Here is an 18,024-nt window from a genome sequence, read left to right as displayed (position 1 = left end):
TCTGAGGTTGTTCAAAGCGCTATCTACAACAGGTAAGATATTAACAGTTCATAAGATTTTCTACAGAACCTCATTTTAGAAGATCTGAACTGTTTCTTTAATAGGGAAATTTAATTTTATATGTTGTCTTTTAACTTTTTCTTTAATTTTCAAAAGAATTGGCAACCTTGTTTTATTTTTATCATTATTTTAAAAAAAGAACCTCTGTTAGCCACATCTGTCCAGAGACATGCAAGAGATTTAAAATAAAGCTGCTGCAAAATTGTTGGAGGGTAATGTTTTTATTTCTTATTCTTATCTTAAAAGAGAGAATTCATATAAATCCTGCAACATGTCTTTTACAGTTTTTATATATATATAATTAATCTTAGTCACAAAACCAGGTTTTAACCTTGAAAAATCCCATTATACCTTTGAGACTGCAATTTGGGCCCCCACATTCACAGGAAGTCTCCATATGCTGGTGTCCTGTTGGGTTTTGAACTCAATTATGATAAAATACACTGACACACACACACACGCACACTCGCTCTGACCTCTACCAGGAGACAACAGCTGTTAACTGTGGATGAGCCAAAGTCACTCTCATATGGCAGATACAGTGCTGTATAGCTCACAATTTGGCCTCTGGTTACCATGACAACTTGCATGTCTTTCATCAGTGGTAGTTGGATTTGTCCGTTATTTCAAGTGCAAATTTTGACAGTCACATTGCGGGTGTTGTTACATCTTTGCTGAGCTAGTCACAATCAGTGCAGACGACTGGAAGTGATCGTAACATGAGCAGCTTTTGTCCTACCTGCAGTTGTGCTGGAAGGAACCGCTAGGCCTCGATTTAGTCCAGGAGTCGTAGTTAGTCCTGCAGGCTGGGAACTAAACCCTCTGGTCTGGGGAAGGGACCTGGTCTGAGCACCTGCTGTGATCAGACACAATAAGTCGAGCTAGCAAAGAGCTGATAATATTCCTCTGCTGGTTCTGCTAATGTGGCTATGACTTGTGTTGACACTACAGCTGACTGTAACATTCCCACAAGGGGATTACTCCGAAGCTGCTACTTAAGTCAAACAGCAGCATTAACCCACCTGCTGCTTGCTGTCCTGCCTCTCCAGCCTGGAGCTGTCTCACTCTCCGGAGGTGAGACCTGCCGTTGTAGTGCAGCTGGGCCTGAGCAGCCGAGGTCAGCTGCAGGTTACACACCTCACACAGCGAGTACGTCCCGCCCTGACCTGCAGCAAAACAGCAGGGGTGAGTCTGACTGCAGGAGGATTGTTTTTTTTACACATCACTGATCCCAGTGCAGGTCAGTCACCTGGGGTTGGAGTCTGCTGGATGGAGAGACTGATAGGTGTAGGTGTGGATGCGTCCATCAGGTCTTGGCTCATCCCTCCAAAGGCAAAGATCTGCCCGCTCTCCAGGAGCTGAGAAGGGCTGAGAGGAGTCTTCATGACCTTAAATGAAAGAGATGAAGACCGTGAGCAAACTAAACTTTGTGGCTTAGAAGAAGTGTTCATTGTCCAATTAAAAGTTCAGCGACTCATTCACCAACTCTAGCAAGAGGACACTGACAATGTAGTAAGACACCAACAACCTTTTTTTACCACTTATATGCATATAAATGTGTGATTGAAAGAACAAACACTGCATATAGATAATGAAAAACTGGGATTGGATTACTTCAACCTAGATTTTGAGAGTCCCCATGGCTCTTAATTTGAAGTCAAAGAAATAATAATTAAAATATTCCCTAGTGGAAACTGGACAGCCCTTTTAGTAGTCAATATGGGATCAGTTGTTGTCCTTTTATATAAACAAATGCAACAAATTTGCTGCATAACATTATCTAGCTTGTAATAGACTTTGACATACTGTACATGAATTTTTGCTTGTTAAGAAGATTGATAAAGGTACAAAATGTATTTTAAAATTGATCAAACTAGATAGTAATGGTTGATGTGACAGTAAAAACAGTTTGACAAAAGAAAACATTTTCATTTGTTAGTGCATAGATTGTTTCCTTGAAAAATGAATGAACAAGGCACACCTGTGCAATACTCATGCAGTCTAATCAGCACCTTGATCCGCCACACCTGTGAGGTGGATGGATAATCTCGGCAAAGGAGAGGCGCTCACTGACACAGATTTACACACATTTGTGAACAACATTTAAGAGAAAAAGCCCCATTGTGCACACAGAAGAAGTCTTAGATCTTTCAGTTCAGCTCATGAAAAATGGGAGCAAAAACAAAAGTGTGCATTTATATGTTTGTTCAGTATATATTGCCAACTTCTACAGCCAAACATTTTGCACACACAGTTAATTTTGCAAATTGCAAAACAGAATTGCTGGCACAGACCTCACATCTGAAAATGTATTGGAGATTTCCTCAAGCACTTCAGCAAATAAAACCTGAGAGGGGGAAAAAAAAAAACAGCACCTGAGTGAAGGTGACACCAAAACTCTTCATGACAAAAAAAGGAGACGCCAAGACAAGCGGACGGACGGACGGACAGATGGACAGCAGGGAGTCCTGAATGACACCGGATGCATTAAACGCTCACAGGGAGAGTGATGAAGTAATGAGTAAGAGGAGAGAGGAAGGATGACATATGCACGTGTGTGTGTGTCCAGCATATAGTGTGCATGTGTCGGTCAGTTCTTGACTGTGTCCATCTGTTGTCCTGTCAGCTCTGCCAGGTCACGTGACCGCTGATAGGACACACACACACACTCGTTTTCTTCAAACTGCTGTATTTTTATATTCACTCTGGGGGTTGTGGGTCAGGTTGGAGCCAGCTCGTTAAAGCTTTACCGTCGACAGAGAAAACCTCATTGATTTTGGTTTTATAGACCGGTAAAGCAGATGCTGCCCAGATGTTTCGATGAGAAAATGACGATCTAACATGAAGACGATTCTGTAACTTTGCTTCGAAACGGTTTGACAAACAGCTGCTGCGGGCGCTGGATCCAAATAAATGATAATAATTTAGAAACACTAAGACTGCTTCTGAGACTTGAAATTTAAAAAAGCAACACAACATGAGTCAAGAGTGTGCAAGAAGTCTGACTAAACGGACAATTAAACTTTGTAAAAGCTTGAGACAGCATAGCAATACTTTTCTAAAGTACCTGCTACACCTTTGGCCCATGAACTCAGAACATAATTCATTATGTCCAGCTGGAGCAACTGCAGTCAGACGTTTACCTACCTTCATTATGGGCATGAATGTCATTCGTTTGGGGCTTTTAATGATTTATTTAAAGTGTCCTTTTTCCACAGTGGAATGATGATACAGCATAAAACTTCAATGTTTTTTTATAAAAATAGGAGTTGGGTTTATAAGTTTGTGTTTAGTGCAGATTTTCTTTTTACAAGTTGCACCTCAACTACACCTCAGTTCCAGCTGGATATGTGACCACTTTTCTTGGCAGATTTTACAAAAATCATTTAAATTGGATAGTTTCCTGGAACGGGTATGGCATTTAAACATAGTCCACAAATTTTCAATGGGTCTGAATATGGGGTTTTAGGATGGCCATTCCAAAAGCTGCATCTCATCCCCAACACATATTCTGAGCTCTACAGATTGTAAAAGATGCTTTTTTTTTTTTTCAAATCTTCGGCAATAACTGTTAGAGACAACCCTGTCTGTCAGGAGCAACTTATCTCATAAATCCATCTCAAGGATGGATTTTAATGAAACTCTCAAGAAGTAATTACTGGATGCCACCTACAACTGATTAATCTTTGCAGTCAACCACATTCAAGATGGCAACCACTGCTAATAAACCATAGAAAACACAAAAATGGCAATAGCACAGGCAATTTTACAGATATTAAGATCAAATGTGACAGGATTTTGATCATAAATCAAAACAAATGTTTGATATGTTAGAACAGACATTGATACACCCGATATTTATGTTAAGTTCTTCCTGTCCATCTTTCTGTATTCCAGCTGGTTGTTTGCATTTACCTGAGTTCCACAGACAGCTGGTTAATCTGCCACAGTAATGAATTAGCTACACACACACATACACAAAAAAACATGTAAACACACACACAGCCACAGAGCCAGTTGATGCTGACATCAGCTTCAGCAGAAAAAGGATTAAATATATCTGCTGCATTGAGCTTGGAATTACTCACACACACACACACTTTTGCATGCACAGGTAAATACAGACCCAAGTACACTGCACACACAGAAATATGCAAACAAAGAAAGAGTAAGGCAGTGATCCAGGGATTCAGAAATAAAATACCATGAAATGTGTGCATTTACCTTTGCTTTCTGTCATGTGTGTATGTGAGTCTAATCCAGGCTGACCTGGCAGTCAGTAATCAGTGAGGCCAGCTGTGGGTTATAATCCCGCACACACAGACACACACACACACACACATAAAACTATTCAAGGATCAATATAATTCCTGACTGAAGAGAAGAAGCAGAAAAATCTCTTCCATCAATGCTTCTCAATGATATGAAGACTTCAGAGAAGCACCTGACTGAGTTTCAGCCTCATCTCCATGTCTTTCATGTTACGGTGAAATAGAGTTCATCACTTTTATCGAGAGAGTTGATACCAGACCGCTCATGGACGGCTAAATCCAAAAGACCACAACCCTGATCAATTTGTTAAATGTTAAAAATACAATTAAGTCAAAGTTGGTTCCTACTCATTTATAGTCACTGGCAAAAATGGTTGAGCATGCAGAAGAAGTGGTTGAAATCAGATGAAACTGCACAAGTTGAAAGGTCATGTGACTGTATTGCAATGATTATAATATCCAATCAAATAAATAACAGAGTTGGCCATATGGACACACTGCTGGTTCCATATTTTCAAGTTGTGACACACCCTCAGGAGTGGATATAAGGAGCAAGCTCAGGCAGAACATAATCATACAGTCATTGTAGCTTCCATCGTGTTGTCAGCCCACAGTGGTTGTTCTGCCCTTCAAGAGCCACGGTCTGAGTTGATATCTGTGCGTGCTGATCTCTCACATTCGATTGGGGAAACATTGAGGAACCTGGCTGTCCACATTAGGACCACAATACGATGTAGGCAGTCCTTAGACACATTTAGCATGGGAGGACAGGTGTTGACTTGTCAAAAGACCCTATCAAGAAGGTTAGACATGAGGACACAAGGTCAGTGATCTAAATCTATGCTCTCAGGGTCCCACGAATCAGGACCAGAAGTGACCTTAAGTCATGCAGTATGGTTTTCCACAACATTGGTAAAATTGGTCCTCTTCCTTTGACACAACCATAATCACACATAATGGCCATCCATGATAATAAGGAACCGATATACATTATTAAACATGATATGTCGCCACTCATCATCAGTTCATGCTTCTCAGTTGGCACCACTACAAATGCGCCCTTCTATGCTCAGATGTTAACAGCAGCCTACACATGAGACCGTGAACCTGTAGGCTAGGTCAATGGTTCCCAACCCTGGTCCTCAAGGAACACCATCCTGCATGTTTTCATTGTTTCCCTGCTTTTCAGCAGGCCTTTTATGTCTGCAGAAGCCAGTTAATCACTACCTCATTCAAATCAGGTGTGTCAAACCAGGGAAACAACTAAAACATGTGGGATAGGGACCCGGGTTTGGATTCACTGGTCTAGTTGATGCCAGCTGTTAAAACACAGTGTAGGGCGACATGGCGTGTTGTCATTAGACCAATATTTGGTATGTATGGAATAAGTAGATGCCATCAGATTCTGTAATGCTTTCCGCACAATGCAACAATCATTCCTTGGTATGATCTATTTTGAGAGACTGGAACCTTTGTGACCTGTGCAGGTTCTTTCATGTACCAATTGGTTCCTACATTGAGTTGCTGTGACATCTGTACACTCCACATGAAACCATCTGACCTCACAATTAGACTCTTATCAAACTCCCTCAGGTGGTGATGCTGTCTAATGTGTCTACTGTGTCTGGTGACCTGTACTCACTGTATTGGCTGACTGTTGAATGTTCCAGCAACTGCCTGATAACACTGCAGACATGATGCCACCACTTATGCTCTCTGGTGCCCACTCTAGCTCTTTGAAAATAAAATCATTTACACACCTATAACTGGTCTGAGTGTGGACCAAATCTAATTCTGTTCTTCTATCTGTATAATAAATATAAACATAAAACCAACTCTTATTTTGATTAGTTATCTGTCATTGTTGTCGTGAAATCAAACTTTTTTGTGTTTCTCATGTTTTCCTAGAAAATGATTTCTTTAGTGCTTCAGTATTTTGTATCGGACACAATCAGAAGTGTGGCTTCCAGTATTGTTTTGATGAGTTAAAATGTTTTAGGATTTCAAACTTGCTGTACAGGCAGGAAACTACTTTAAAACCATAAAAGCCAGGAATCCTTACTCTAAATGAGTCTAAACACCATCAGCTCTACTCGTATACTTATGCTGACACTACCAGGCACAGGGATTCTTGTTCAGTGATGTATGAAATGTTTATTGATTTTTTTTTTCAACCTAAAGATGTCCTTCAGTTTATGTGACAACACAGGAAATCACTAAACACAAAGATACGAGGTTTTTCTCATCAGATATTTTCTTTTTCTTTTTTTTATGTCGGCAAAAAGAATGTTGAGAGCTCCATCCGATATATTGAAAACTCTAAATCCTGCTGATGTTAAAGATAAAGGAACAGAGGGCACTAATGTATGGCACTGTTCCCTGAAAGAGATGGTTCACCACACACACACACACACACACACGCTCAAACACACACACACAGCAACCTGAGGGGATGACAGGACAAAGAAACTAATGGAAATGTGACAAGACAGAGAGGGTTCTAAGAGTGGCTCTCTCATCCTGAGGCCAGTAGCTGGTAATAATAGTGACCACACACACACACACACACACACACTGAACAGAGCTGTGGCCAACAGCAGCACAGACAAACTGGAACAAACTACAAGATACAGTTTGATGTCTGTTCCTGCATAAACCTGAGTTACCACAATCACGAAAATGTCACAGAAAATAGTTTTTAAGAGACAAATCATTTAATATAGTTAATATCGTTATATTTTTGAAATGTTCTTGCAATAAAATTGGTACCCCCACCCGCCTTTTTATTTATAAATTATTTTTTTAAGATGACTTATGACTTGTCTATTCACATTTTCATCTAATTTGACACTGGGTGTCCGCTGTATCCTATTTGCATAAAATGTAGAGCTCCTGAAACATTTTTAGACAAACTATTGCCTCATACTGTTCTGTTTCTGGGGCATTGTGTGCTGATGGATTTCAGCAGAAAGAGACCCAATATAAATAAAAGAAAAATCTTCTCTATTTTTCACATAAACTTATCTTTTCCAAATCAATTAAAGGGGAAAAACGAAATCAGGTTTTTTTTTTAAATTAGACACCAACATATCTTAATAACTGATCAAGCATTATTTACTTCTTTAACTTAGAGCCTCCACTCAGCCTGTGCATGACTTTCAACATGCTTTATGGGGTCAAAATATCGTGACTGCAGTTCTGACCTCAAATCACAAGTTTAACAATGGATTTATAGAACTTGTTGGGACGAACGGTTTCCTGTCAGCCTGAATTTAAGACAAAAAGACATCCTACTAAACAACAGCCAACCTGTTTGATGTGATCACATTCACGCTGCACTAAATCTGAAGACCTGCAGGAGGCTGAAACCTGAAGACACTTTGAGGACACATACTGTGATCTCCATTCAGATAATGAAGCCACCTCCTTCCTCCAGACTGCAACACACAAGCTGAGGTTATCGAGGACGTGTCTTAAAGTGCAGCAAGGTGTTCAAACTAATGGAAGCGATACTTAAACATTTATGTTATATATATATACTGCAAAACCCCTAAAATATAATAAAAATTCTGTTTTTACAAGTCAGTTCATCAAATAATCATGATTTGTACATTGAACTAATTAAATATTTGAACTTAGTATATTACTAGTGTTAAGCGCATGTTGGTTTGTTGAATTTGTGTAAATTTAAAACCCTTTTTTTCTGACAATTACATTTCTAGACACCACAACAAAGCAGCGTGAAAGCAATGATCTAAAGGTAAAAGACAGAAAGACAATAAAGACGAGAAAGAAGTCATGTCAGCAAAATGGAAATCTCAACACAAACAGCTGCATTTCCATCACTTCAGACAACATTACATTTTCATATATTGGATGATGAAAATAGGACCCAAATGCAGACGTGCAGGATGGAATCAGGAACTTTCATTATCAAGAACCTAGCATTCTTTGAAAGAATGCATATCACCTGCCACTTTTCATTAGAAATGATGATGTTAGGGACCTTTTGGTTAAATCTCAAAAATAATGGCACACCCATTTTCACATATTTGGACAAAATCTATAAGCACTCAGTGTTTGTGTTGGGAATGACTCTTCGCTACCACATTAAATTTTAGCTCAATATTTGTAAAACTTACTGAGTTATAGCGATTGTTGTGTTGAATAAAATCCATTATTTGTGGCAGCCATCTTGAATTGTGTTGACTGTGAACCCAGTGATTCATTTCTGAACGCTTCATTAAAATCCATCCAGTGGTTCATGAGATATTTTGCTAAAAGACAGACAGGGTTGACTCCAACTGTAAATTGGCAGGATGTGGGTATTTTCGATTTGTTTTTTGGTATCATCTGTGCTCGAGTTCATTTATTAGTCCTGTGTTGCGATCCTCATGGTGTTCCCGGATTTATAGATTATTGTATAATGCCTGCTGTGTGTTTTGTACCATCATTCACTCTCCCTCAGTAGTTTTCCAGTCTTCCTGCCACACCCACTTCACCTGTTCCTTACGACATGTCAGTCAATCTCCCACTCACCCTCAGCGCTTTATATTCAGTCACTTCCATCTCATCGTAGTTGGTCTCATGCCGCGTTTCAGTTTGCTTCTTGGGTCACGTTGTGATCTTTCTGTATTTAGTTTCTTATTCTTTTGCTGCCATGTCAGCCTTTTTTGTTAAATAAATCAGGTTTGTTTTTTTTTTAAGAAGGTGAACCTGATATAATGACAAACTTCTTGTCATTATAACAATGATGTTGTTCAGAATATGTTTTGGGGATGACTCTCGGTTATTACACTAAATTTTACTTCATTCATTTTAGTTAATTCGCTCATATTTTGACCCATGGCACTTGGTGGGCTCTGTATATTTTCTAGTGTCATGTTTTGAAACCTCCCTTCTAACCCTATCCTAAATTGTATTAGAAGTTTGAGTCAGACTATGTCCCCACATTAAAAACACATAAAAATGCTGTACTGTCCAAGTGTAGAAACAAAGGCACTGATATCCATTTTTTTTTAAATAAAAAACAGTTATATAACTATTAAAAGCATGAATTGGTTTCTTATAGATAAGGGAAAAAATGCAGAATACAAAGTCCCTGCATTGGTTTTACATGTGCAGACAATCAGATTATATCAAAAATATTCATGCATTTTTATATTTAAAACTATACCCATGCTTTTAAAACCAATCTTTCTGCCACACTTATTTTTTATTTTGGTTTGCCAATAAATCATTTTTATTTTACTCATTTTAATGTCATAAGTATTGATGATAGTCTCACCACCTGTATTTACATTCAGAGCCAACTTCCCTTAAACTGATAGATGTCCTGCACCAAAGTGAAGTTGTCACCTTTTGTTCTGGTAACTTTAGTACCATTACTGTACTCCTGCTAGAGCATTGATTTTAGTTGTAAATTTACTTCGACAATAGGTTTAGGTCATGGTAGGAAGGACTTCTTGTGTTGTTGGGTGTAAAGTCCATTCACAAAGACCACAGATCTTCCCAGAGGTGGGACATGACCCAATTAAGAGGTAATGTAGTTTTGATCTCTTTCAGGGTCCAGGAGTTTCTTTATTCAGCCTGAGTGAAGCTAGGCAGGCTCAGCTTCGATTCCCTGCCAGGAGGCAAAATAAAGTGTGCATCACACCTAAAGGAGAGAAAAGGGATGATATGGACTTTAGCTGCAAGATTTAAAGACATCATGTATCCTATAGACAAAAGCCAAAATCATGTATGATTTAAACACGCACACGCATGAAGACAAAGAAAGCACGAGGCACTTCAGGACACAGTGACTTCACTTCTGTCTTTAAATAGCTGCTCCGCTCCATCACGATGTGACTCCTACTGTTCAAGGTGAAATCCTACTCTTTTTCTAGAATCCAGGACTGAACTGTCAGAGCTAACCGCTCATAAAGGCGCCCGAACACCCAAGGGCCCCCCTCCAGCGCTAACGAAGCAACACTCTGCTACCCTCGCTGAGAAAGTAGAGTTAGAAATCTAACTGAAATCATTTGGCTCATTGACACATTTATGAGCAGTAATGAGGACGGGTAACGAGTTCAAACCCTTCTCTCAACTTCCTGTTGTTTTGAACAGATTCTACAACAGGCAGTCAAAGGAGAAACTAAAAACATGTATTAAATGCTAGCGAGCCACATTCTGATGTATGAACATATATAACCATGTTTCTAGAAACATAATAAACTGTGTCACCAAGACTGCACACTTTTAGAATAGAACAAGAAACCTTTATTGAACAAGAGTACCTAATAAAGTGGTTGATAAGTGTATATATATATGTGGTGTTTACTGGAGCTGTCATAAAACATTTAAGATTGACTTGTTTTAGATAACTACCATGTGTTTTTCTTTTACCTCTGTTTTGATTACCTATTAATGTCACTTCTTCATGGGAAGTTATCTTTTTTTAAACTAAGATTGCTTTGATTGTTGCCTCTTAGTCATAACTCCTCACAACCCCAGCTGACATAAAACAAATTATACTTTTAAACCTTTTCATTTATTAAAATGACAAAAGCACTTTGACAGAGGCAAGAAAAGACTTTCAAGGGTTTCCTTCCAAAAAATATGAAAAAATAACAAATTAATATGAATTTCTGAAGCCTTTTTCTGTTTTTCTTTCTAAACAGGAAACTCTGGCATCACAGAGATAAACCAGATGTTCCTCTATTACAGACTGTCAGAGATTAACACACACACAACCTACCGCATGTAGGTTACCCAGCAGGCTGCGCAGCATTTGGTAGGACATGATTGGTCGTGCCAGAAGGGGATTGTGGGATTGGGATTATAATCCAGAGATAAATGTGTGTTGGTGTCTACGTGTGTGAGTTTCAGCTCAGTTGGTATAATCTGTGGTCTAATAATAGAGATTACCACTTGCACTCTTCTGAGAGCCCGTCGTCTGACCTAAACCCCTCCCTGCTGAAAGGGTCCTCAGAAAACTCCTCTGACCTCTGACCTCCACATAACTGTGTGTGTGTGTAAAGGTGATACACACTTCATAGAGAACATTCATTTTTGACCTTTAGGAACATGCAGTGCTACAAACTAATTTAAATTAAAGGCCTATGATTCTTTGAAGGAATGCATATCAGCCACTGCTGTTCATGCTAGAGCTTTAAGATAAAAACATCTTATCATGAGAAGGGATGGAGTTGTAGATGTTTTGGTCAAACCTTATAAATGAGGTTATAAGAGGTCATAAGAGATATGATATCTTAGCTCTGAAAGTATGTGTTGAGGGTGACTCTCAGCTATTATAACATCAAATTAAGCTCAATATATGTAAAACTGATTGAGCTTGTTGCTCCAGCAGTCAAACGGCTGCGGCGACCATATTCAGTTGGGTAGACTCCAAATGTTAATTAGCTGTAAATGTACACCCAATGATTACTTTCTGGAAGTTTCATAAAAATCCATCCTGCGGTTCATGAGATATTAATAATAATAATAAATATTGTCTCTATGTTGTAAATGAACTGGTGTCTAATAAAACCCAAAAGACTGACATCTCTTTTGCCTGTTTTATAGCAGGAAAAGACTCAACACTGGAAAAAGTCAAAAACAATGTTTAGTTTAGATGACAGCTTGATGAACAGGAAATATATCCACCTTCTAAACATATGTCAAATGGATTACCATTCATGATTACCAGAAAAAGGTTGCAGATGTAGCAACACCATCACTGATGTTTACCATCTTCAGTGAAATCATTTTAAAAGGTCTGCTTAAATGTCCAAGAAAGCTTGTACACGACTCTCACTCATTATAAATTTGTACAACATTAGGATCAGGACTGCAGGTATCAAGAAACAATACCAGAAGCACATATTAGCCTGATACGTTTCATTGTTTTGTTCCTTTTCTATTCCTTCATTACCCATCAGCCCTCTGCAGCCCTAACTGCAAAGGGCTAAAAGTTATCTGGCACGAGGGGAAGTTCACCAGCAGCCCTGAACCTGAAAGTCCGTCACAAGCTGGCGTAACAACAATCAGAGTGCATGTCTGCTGTCTGCACAGTAGCAGTTACGGACAGCAGCAGCCGGAAAACATTGACTCCGACCGAAAGCCGAGAAGACGACTATGACATCACTTCCTTCTCAACAAGCTGACTTATCAAACATTCAACAGCTGCTCCACTCAACTAATGGAAGAAGAAACACGAGACAAACACAGAAACACACACCTCGGTGGGCAGTTTAAGTGTCTGTAACCTCTGACTCAGTAAATAATTTAAAATAACTCAAAAGTTATAGACCAGTTGCTAGGTTCGGCAGGATTACAATAGAAACTAATGTAAATGCAAAATGAATTGACTGGAGGCAGAAATGAGCAAAAATTCTTATTATTATGTAGAAAAAAATAATATAGAATAACAAGTCAACAACACAGTTCAACCAAAACAATAACCACAAGCCGGCATATCAAAATCAAAACCCCAGTCCAATTGAGCTCAGAATCTCAGTTTGTCTTTATAGTCGTCGGTCAAGTCAAAACATGTTCTTAAGTTCAGCTCTTTCTTTCTGTTCAGTGGTCGTATTGTTACCACATGGATGTTCACAACTGGAGAGAAGAATGAGGTTCTTCAACAGATGTTCAGTTTTCCTTTGGGCACAGGCTCGCCATCTCCGTCCGGAGAGAATCCAGGAATCCGATCCAGCTTCTTAATCACCAAAAGAAACCTAGCCTACACACAATAATTATATTATTGTATACAGCTAAACAATCCTTTTCCCTTATCCATTCATACAGCTATAGCTTAGTTTTTATCTTCAAGTTTCATATTACCACAGTAATACTTTACATGCATGTTTCTTTTAACTCAAAATATCCTTAGTAGTACATGAAATTAATTTTAATCACATGAAACAAATAAATGAAATTCTCTTTTAACCATAAAATTATGATTACTATTTTTAATCGATTCAATAATCAATTAAACTTATGTAAATCATAACATGAATTACAATTCACCTATCACTTTACCCAGGAGCATTTAATCTGGTTAGCTCCAATATTCTACCTTAGTCATCTTCTGTACCAGTAAAACCCATTCCGGTTTATCATTACAGAAGTAACTTCCGTTTTATAACCAATAAAAGATACATTTAACAGCATTAATCAGTAGGTTCAACTAAAAAATAGTACAAAAAGAACTTAAATATTATTAGGTGAAATCATATCTTAACAGAAATAACAATTTTAGACATTTAAACAGAAATAAATCCAACCGCCATTTAGCGCTAGCCCAATGCTAATTGTAGCATGCTTTCTTCCACAAGCACATGTCTCAACTCACCAAGATGAAGTTTCAATATGGACACGGCAATGGACAGCCACACGGTTTCTCTACCTCGTGCTCTCTTCGACTTAACATAACAGATATTCCAAATTAGCTTCTGAAAAGTGCAGTTACTTGTTTAAAATGTTTTTCTGCCTTAAACTCACCAAAATGACAAAGTTTAGCACCAGGCGTCCATAACCGACCTCTTTCCATTTTCAAAGTGCAGCAGAGCGAATTCGGCGTCAAGTTAGAAAGAAAAAGATCGCACTTCCTGTTCAACCGGAAATAACGCTAGAAAGAGATACTTACACTTCCTCTTTTCAAAATAAAAGTTTTGCTTATTCTTTAAATAAAATAGCGCAAGTGCTTTGACAGACGTTTTCTGTTCTGGGTTACACACTCCCCTGCTAAATGTCATGCACGTCCCGTTGCATGTGGACCCAATACTGTCCATCTTTGCTATTAAGGGACTCTGAGAAGGCTGTACTCAAACCTTGAAACAGTGACGTCACTACTGTCACTAGTGGATTTCCTAAATTAGGATAGTCAAGTCTTTTAGAAGGTTGTCTGATTCTTTCTGATCGTCTAATTGGTTGAGTTGCAATGGGACCATTACTGTCGATGTCATTGTGCATATCGACTGATTGGTTCGCTGGGTCTTTAACGAAATCCCCAGAAGGTTCATTCACCATGCTGGTGGTTTCACTTTCCACCTGTTCGTCAATTCCTGTATTGTCTTTATCAGGTATGTTTCCTACAGGTAAATAATCAGTAGCTTCACCTTCATTTACATCTTTCCCCATATTTGGTTCTGTACTGACAGTGGTTTCAGACAATTCACAATCAGGTTTGTTTGTCATGTCTGGTTTTTGAAAAATCTTTGGGTATTCATGTACAGTGATAAATCTGCCTATTTCTTCACATGGAGAGTTCTCCACCCATGGAAGCAAAAGTTCATTGTCAAGCTCTGTTAACCCTTCATGTTCGATTAACTGTTCATGGTCATTATTGTGTGAGACAGTAGTTCGACGTGTCTTGGGATGGTGAATCGGCTCTGGCTCAGATAAGTATTCTGCAGCAACAGGAAGAAAATCACAGGGAAGCAAAAGGTCTCTGTGTAAAGTTCGGAAAGGACCTTGCTTAGACTCTGGTTTGACAGTATAAACAGGTAAGTCACCTGCACGTTTCACAACCACATGAATGTCTGCCTCCCATTTGTCAGCAAGTTTATGCTTACCACGCAGTCGTACATTTCTAACTAAAACCCGGTCCCCAGGTTCAAGTTCAGAAACAGTGATTTTGCGGTCAAATCTGTTCTTATTTTTGTCAGCAACTTTTTGTGCACTCTTTGAAGCTAACTTATAGCTTTCCTCTAGCCGTTTCTTGAGATTCTCAATATACTGTGAATGTGTCACTTTTCGGTCTTTGTTGAGAGGAAGTCCGAACGCAAGATCAACGGCCAATTTGGGTTTTCTACCAAACATCAATTCGTAGGGAGTAAACCCTGTTACGTCATTACGTGTGCAGTTATACGCATGTACTAATGGCATAACATATTGTTTCCAGTGAGACTTTTGTTTGGACTCAAGCGTTCCTAACATGCTAAGTAATGTTCTGTTGAATCTTTCAGTGGGATTACCCCGTGGGTGGTATGGAGTGGTCCGTATTTTCTTTATGCCCGAGATGTCACATAATTCCTTTATTAGTTTTGCCTCAAAATCAGGACCCTGATCACTGTGTAGGCGCTCAGGTATGCCGTAGTGAACAATAAATTGGTCCCACAGGCACCTGGCAACTGTTTTTGATTTTTGATTAGGGGTAGGCAATGCCAAAGAAAACTTGGTAAAATGATCCGTTATTACCAAAATGTTACTTGTGTTACTGCTGTCTGGTTCCAGACTGAGAAAGTCCATGCAAACAAGCTCTAGAGGTCGTGTTGTGGTTATATTGACCAGTTTAGCTGCCTTTTCAGGTGGACTCTTCCTTCTTATGCAGCGTTCACATGTCTTTACTTTCTGTTCAACTTCCACTGCCATACGCGGCCAAAAGAATCGTGTTCTAACCAGATTAAGAGTTCTGTCATAACCTAAGTGGCCCATGTCATTGTGCAAGCTTTGGAGTACTTGAGCTCTGAGCTCCTCCGGAAGAACAAGCTGGTGGGTCACTTCGTCTCCATCTTGTCGTTTCCTATATAACACCCCATTGTGCATCTCAAATCGATTTAGTTCCCTAAGCAAAATAGGGAGATCTGGGAGTTCTTTTCTAGCAGTTGGTGGAGGAGTTACACCATGTTCAAGTTTTTCAATAACCTGTCTGATTGTCGAGTCTGCTCTTTGTTTGGCCCCTATTTCTGACTGGGACAAGGCAGGAATAGTTGGCAACCCATGGTGTTCCTCTGAACCATATACGTCTGGGATCGCTTCTGCAGAGATGGTAAGTGACTCTACAAGGGTAATACCACTATCATGACAGTCACTTCTGATTTTGACAAGATGGTTTTGACATATTGCGTGAACAACTTCACTATCTACAAGCTCTGTGGTGTTGGTGTCTTCTAGGTGACACTCTACGAACCGGCTTACACGCTCCTGCTCTTTTCTGGACTGGACATCATTTACAAGTTCCCCATGAGGGCGTCTAGACAGTCCATCTGCATCTAGGTTTTGCTTACCCGCCCTATACTGCAACTTAAAGTTGTAGTTCGACAAAGCGGCAAGCCACCTATAACTAGTGGCATCCAGTTTAGCAGAGGTCAATATGTATGTAAGTGGGTTACTATCGGTAACTACCGTGAACTGACCACCATACAAATAATCGTGGAACTTTTCAGTTACTGACCATTTGAGTGCTAAAAATTCCAACTTGTGAGCTGGATAACGTGCTTCACTCCTTGATAACCCACGGCTGGCAAAAGCTATGGCCCTAAGCTGACCCCCTTGATCCTGATAAAGTGCCGCGCCTAAACCTGTGGTGCTGGCATCGGTATGCAGTACATAAGGCAGTTTCGGGTCCGCAAAGCCTAAAACAGGGGCTGAGGTTAGCTTTTCGATGATCAAATCAAAAGCTCTTTGACAGTCTGTGGTCCATCGGCTCTCAAATGGCAGTCTGGGGTCAAAGTAGGTCTGATTGGTTTCTTTGAACTTTGAGTTTTTGCGGAGTGGTGGATACCCACGCGTGAGGTCATTGAGTAGGCGCACTATGGACGAGTATCCTTTTATGAAACGTCTGTAGTACCCAGAGAATCCTAAAAAAGACCTCAGTTCCTTGAGATTCTTGGGTCGTGGCCAGGTCTTTAAGGCCTGAATCTTTTCGGGATCAGTTTCGACACCATGCTCAGAGATTATGTGACCAAGGTACCGGACTGTCGTTTGGAAAAACTTACATTTTTCTGGTGATAACTTTAGCCCATACTCCTTAAGACGGTGGAGTACCCGCATGAGTCGTCGTTCATGTTCCTCTAGACTATCTGAAAAGATGATGAGGTCATCTAAGAAAACTAGCACCTCATGCAAGTTCATATCGCCAACGCAGCGCTCCATGAGTCGCTGAAACGTACTTGGGGCGTTTGTTATGCCCTGTGGCATTCGGTTAAACTCCCAAAATCCAAGTGGTGTTACAAATGCAGTCTTTTCTTTGTCATCTTCTTCTACCTCAATCTGGTAATACCCGGACTTAAGATCAAGGACAGTAAACCATTTAGATCCTGAGAGGGCTGAAAATGTCTCTTCTAGATTGGGAAGAGCGTAAGAGTCTTTTATTGTCTGTAAATTAAGCTTGCGAAAGTCTATGCAAAGCCGCACATCATTGTTTCGTTTTCTCACCACGACGATGGGAGATGAATAAGGTGACTTTGACTCTCTTATCACACCTGCTGCAAGCAGCTCCTGTAGGTGTTTCCGCACAGCCTCAAGGTCTTGAGGGTATATAGGGCGTGCACGGTGCTTAAAGGGAGTCGGATCGTGAAGTTTAATGGAGTGTTTTACTTTGCTCGTACACCCAAAGTCCAGATCATGGGATGCGAATACTTCGGGAATGTCATTGAGTTGCTTGGTTATCCTCTCTTTCCACTCAGGTGGAATCGGAGAGTCTCCAAAGTTGAAACTCAACTGTGTCTCATTTGTAGTTGGCTTAGTTTCACTGTTGACGCTGTGCTGGGACAGGATACAATGAAGAGCTCCAAGCTCTGCGATGACACAAGTGGAAGGAATGGTGACATCCTGTTCGGTTTCATTTGTAATCATTACAGGCACTTTGTGTGGAGCTCGTGAAGGAATTGTGACCAAACAAGTTTTAACACAAAGTCCACCAGGCAAGGAAGAATGAGAGGGATGTTCAACCATGGCACATGTGTCAACTACTGTACGGTGAATGTTA

At 39.8% G+C, this 18,024-nt stretch overlaps 1 protein-coding gene across 2 annotated transcripts in view; it reads right to left on the bottom strand.

The window, feature by feature from the left end:
* Positions 1 to 18,024, bottom strand: part of znf385b (zinc finger protein 385B) — a 71,524-nt gene that overhangs the window by 35,724 nt on the left and 17,776 nt on the right. For both annotated transcript variants that reach the window (XM_017410378.3, XM_025004689.2), the window contains exons 2-4: positions 1,310 to 1,448; positions 1,083 to 1,226; positions 800 to 916 (exon numbers count right to left, since the gene is read on the bottom strand). In XM_017410378.3, coding sequence (XP_017265867.1) covers positions 800 to 916; positions 1,083 to 1,226; positions 1,310 to 1,445 — 397 coding nt within the window. In that variant the 5' untranslated portion in view covers positions 1,446 to 1,448. The remainder of the gene's footprint in view (positions 1 to 799; positions 917 to 1,082; positions 1,227 to 1,309; positions 1,449 to 18,024) is intronic.

Source organism: Kryptolebias marmoratus, linkage group LG6 (assembly GCF_001649575.2).
Source record: "Kryptolebias marmoratus isolate JLee-2015 linkage group LG6, ASM164957v2, whole genome shotgun sequence".
Lineage (NCBI taxonomy): Eukaryota > Metazoa > Chordata > Actinopteri > Cyprinodontiformes > Rivulidae > Kryptolebias > Kryptolebias marmoratus.
The sequence above is the reverse complement of the archived record's forward strand: the minus strand, read 5'-3'. Positions and strand labels throughout refer to the sequence as shown.